This window comes from Capra hircus, unplaced genomic scaffold, assembly GCF_001704415.2.
Source record: "Capra hircus breed San Clemente unplaced genomic scaffold, ASM170441v1, whole genome shotgun sequence".
In the NCBI taxonomy this organism is placed as follows: domain Eukaryota; kingdom Metazoa; phylum Chordata; class Mammalia; order Artiodactyla; family Bovidae; genus Capra; species Capra hircus.
The window spans coordinates 47,952-51,703 of record NW_017189568.1 but is presented as its reverse complement, the minus strand read 5'-3'; the positions used below and the strand labels follow the sequence as shown (position 1 = coordinate 51,703).

General features: G+C 70.6%; 1 protein-coding gene across 1 annotated transcript; it reads right to left on the bottom strand.

Annotated features, from left to right (window-relative positions):
• Positions 1-354: 354 nt before the first annotated feature.
• NEU4 (neuraminidase 4) lies at positions 355-2,815 on the bottom strand. The gene is made up of 3 exons (XM_018044474.1): positions 2,506-2,815; positions 2,170-2,425; positions 355-1,374 (listed from the first exon to the last, which is right to left on the bottom strand). The coding sequence occupies exons 1-3, from the start codon at positions 2,704-2,706 to the stop codon at positions 407-409; spliced, it is 1,425 nt and encodes a 474-aa protein (XP_017899963.1). The 5' UTR covers positions 2,707-2,815; the 3' UTR covers positions 355-406.
• Between the last annotated feature and the right edge of the window lie 937 nt (positions 2,816-3,752).

The following is a 3,752-nucleotide window of genomic DNA, read 5'->3' as shown; positions in this document are numbered from 1 at the left end:
CCGACTCTGTGCGACCCCATAGACGGCAGCCCGCCAGGCTCCCCCGTCCCTGGGATCCTCCAGGCAAGAACACTGGAGTGGGTTGCCATTTCCTTCTCCAATGCATGAAAGTGGAAAGTGACGCAGAATCCCTTTATTTCTCGCTCATAAGCCAGAAAGTCGTGAGCCAAGCAAGGCTAGAGGAAGGCCGTACCGACAACCGAGCCCCGTGTGCTCCACTAGGATCCCCGTGCCCCCTCCCACCCCAGGCCCCCAGCCCGCGGACAGCCTTGGGAGGGGGCCTGCGCGGGTCACCCGGGGGCAGCCCCCTGCCCACGGGACCTCTGCCCCCGCCTCCCAGCGCCCACCGCCCTGCCCTCCACCCTGCCCCTGCTGGGCACCAGGGCCGGACCCAGCCAGGGACTCATCAGGAGGGCTGGCAGCGCCCCGCAGGCTTGTCTCCAGGCCCGGGGTGCACCCTGCCCCGCCTCACGTTCTCCAGGACCTCCTGCAGGGAAAACAGGCAGAAGGAGATCTCCTCGTAGGAGACCCTGGCCCCACTCTCGAACAGACAGGCGAAGGTCGGCGCGCCCCCAGGGGCAGGCCCGATGGATGCCAGGTCCGAGTAGCCACTGGGGCCCTGGTGAATGACCCAAGGCTCCGTCCAGCTGTGGGGGTCCAGCGGGGACCGGCTCAGGCGGATGCCCATGTGGAGCCGCGCCCTGCGCCCCACCGGGTGGGAGTACAGCAACCACGTGGGGCTCTGAGACAAGGCTGCAGGGGGTCCCGGGAGCGCTGAGGCCCAGGAGCCCCAGTTCTCGCCAGGCTCCCCGGGGCCGTCGCCACAGCCCTCCGTCCCACCCAGGCCCCCGCCCCCACCGGTGTCTCCAGTGCCCTCCTCTGGGGCCTCCCTGGCCCCAGAACAGAGGCGTGGAAGGCAGAGGGGGTTGCTGGTGCCCGCGGACCGCCCCTCATCCCTCCACCCACTGGCGGGCGGGGCCGGGAAGCCCACGATGCTGCCCTGGCAGCCCCGGGCGGTCTCAGCCAGGGCAGGCACCAGCTCCCCGGGCAGGAAGGAGGTGCCCTCGTCGACGCTGAGGGCCTGCACGCGGCTGCCCAGGGGGCTCCGAGCGTTGCAGTAGAGGACGCCGCCGGCCTGCCCGCCGTCCACCGCGGCCAGCTGGCACTCGCCCGAGCGCAGGCTGGGCATGAGGCCCCCACGCTGCCAGGTGCGGCCGTGGTCGTCGCTGTAGAAGGCGAAGGACTGGGGGCGGGTCCTGCAGATCCGGCCGAAGCACTCCCGCCGGACCACATGGTAGGTGTAGGCCGGCACCAGCAGACGGCCAGAGCGCAACTGCACGCCGTGGCCAGGCCCCACGGCAAACGTGGCCCAGTCTGCAGGACGGAGGGGCCCGGGTCACCCAGGAGGGGGCAGCTGTGGCCGCAGGCAGGCAGCACCACCACCCCGCGGGACGGGGAGGGTCAGGGGCCAGGGCCGCTCATTAGGGGACAGCTCGGAGGAAGCCCCCACCCTCCGCTCCTCCGGGCCCCTCCCCCAGGCTGGACAAGCCTCTCGGGTCTTCAGCAGGAGCTGCAAGCCGAGGCGGCCCCGGGCTGGGCTCTCAGCCGGTCCCCGAGCACGGATGCATGGCCACTGGTGGTGCCCGGTGACCCAGTATGCCCAGGCAGAGGGGCAGCTGAGGGCTGAAAGGTCTGGGCAGCCCCTCCTAGCAATGGGATCGAGTCCCCTGGGGTGGGGTCCACACCAGCAGAGAGCTCCCACCTGCCAGAGTGTGAGTGACCCCTGGGTCAGCACCCACAAGCCAAGGGCAGGTTGGCCCCAGAGGGCAGTGGGTGGTCAGCCCTCAGGGAACCCACAGCAAGAAGACATGAAAGCTCTGGGGTCAAGCCAACCCACCCGCTGCAACCCTAGGCGGGCGGGGTGGGGGCAGGGGGGAGCCGAGGAGGAAGGGGTGAAAGAGTGACCGTCCGGGGCTTGGGGCCAGCAGGCTCAGTGCGCTGGCAGAGGCTCGGGAAGGCAGGGCCGGACGGCGGCGCTGGGGCTGGGAGCGGGGCGAGGCGGATCCTCCAGCCGGATACCTGCCACCTGCCCCGGGTGCACACTCCGCCCCATCCCGGCTCAGACGCCCCGCCCCTCGCCCCTTCGCAGGCCCGGCCGCGCCCACCTACCCTGCTCAGCGCTGCCCACCGCCTCCGCCGTGAGGTCCCGCGCGCCGCCCCAGCTGCGCCCCGCGTCCCGGCTGGTCACGCAGCAGAGGCGCGCGGCGTTCCTGCCCGCGGCGATCTGCGCGGCCTCGGGGGTGCGGCCACGCACGGCGATGAAGAAGAGGAAGACCGTGGCCGTGCGCTCATCGTGCACCGGGCAGGGGTTCATGGAGCGGTGCTCGTCCAGGGCCGCCGTCCCCAGCACGCGCGGGGCGCCCCACTGCGGGGAGGGGCCGAGCCTCAGCCCCGCGTCTCACATCCGTCCGCTCGGTCCCCGAACCCGCCCCCCAGCGCGCTCACCCGCACGGAGCCCCCGGCCAGCGCGCCGGTCCTCTGCACCAGACGGTGGGCGTGGGCGTCGTCGGGGCTGAGCCTCTGCTCCGCGAAGGCCAGCAGGGAGGGCCCGGGGGTCACCAGCAGCAGCGCGGGCACGCGGTAGGTCAGGCCGGTGCGCTCGCGCTGGAAGAGGACGGTCCGCGCGGGGACACGCGGGGTCCCCATGCTCTGCGGGCGGGGCGAGGACCCTGCGTCAGCGGATCAGCAGCAGGCATTCCTCCAGGCTACCTGCTGGTCCCTCCAGATGGGCGAGGGTTTTCTGCGGGTGCCGGGGTCCCACTCACCTTCCCGTGCCCACCCCAGAGACCACCCTGTCCCAGGCCCCTCACGCCCCCCCTCCCCCGTCCAGGACAACCCCTCCCCAACGACTGCAGCTCAAATGTCTTCCCCTCCTCAGCATCACCCAGGGGGAGGGAGCTGGTTGGTGTCAGAGCCCCTGGACCCTGCCCACCCACGTGCTTGACTCCATCACAGCGACCGCCCAGCAGGAGGCTGCTGAGGGCGACAGTCAGGTCCCAGGGTTTGGGATAAGGAGGGGCTCAGTGTCCCCAGACAGAGGTCCCTCGACCACAGGAGCCGTGCAGACGCCACATGCAGAAGAGGCCACGGAGGGACACGAAGCTCGCTCATCTGCCCCACATGCCTGCTGAGGCTTTCCGGAGGAAGACCACCACCCTGCTGCTCTCAGACTGTGGTCCTCGGGGCCAAGGGGCTCAGGGGAGTGGCCAGGAGAGGCAGGGACGGCCTGCTGACCCAAGAGGGGCCCCGGCTGGTCTCCTGCACATAAAGGTCCCGCACTCCAGGCCCCAGCAGGGGAGGGGACCCGTCACCTGCCCCGAAGGCTCCTGAGCAAGGCTGGGGCTGCGGGAGGCCCAGCAGAGATGCCCTGCCAATAAGCACCCCAAGTAGCTCACACTTGTATCCGCAAGAGAGCCAGGGGCGGTACAGGCTAGTGGGGGTAGTGAGAGGGACCCCAAGGAGGCCAGAGAGGTCACCACGCTGCGGCCTTGCCCTGCCCTGCCCGCTCCAGGCAGAAAGGAATCGAGGTGGAGTTGATGGTCTGCTCTCAGGGGCAGGGCTTTGAACTTGAAGAGCAGCGGCTCCCACACAGGGATGGAGGAAGATCCGTTCCCTCCTTGATGGGCCCCCAGAAGCGGGAGCACACTCAGGGAAGAAGCCAGGCTGGGGGTGTGGTGAAGAAAGGGGGGGCC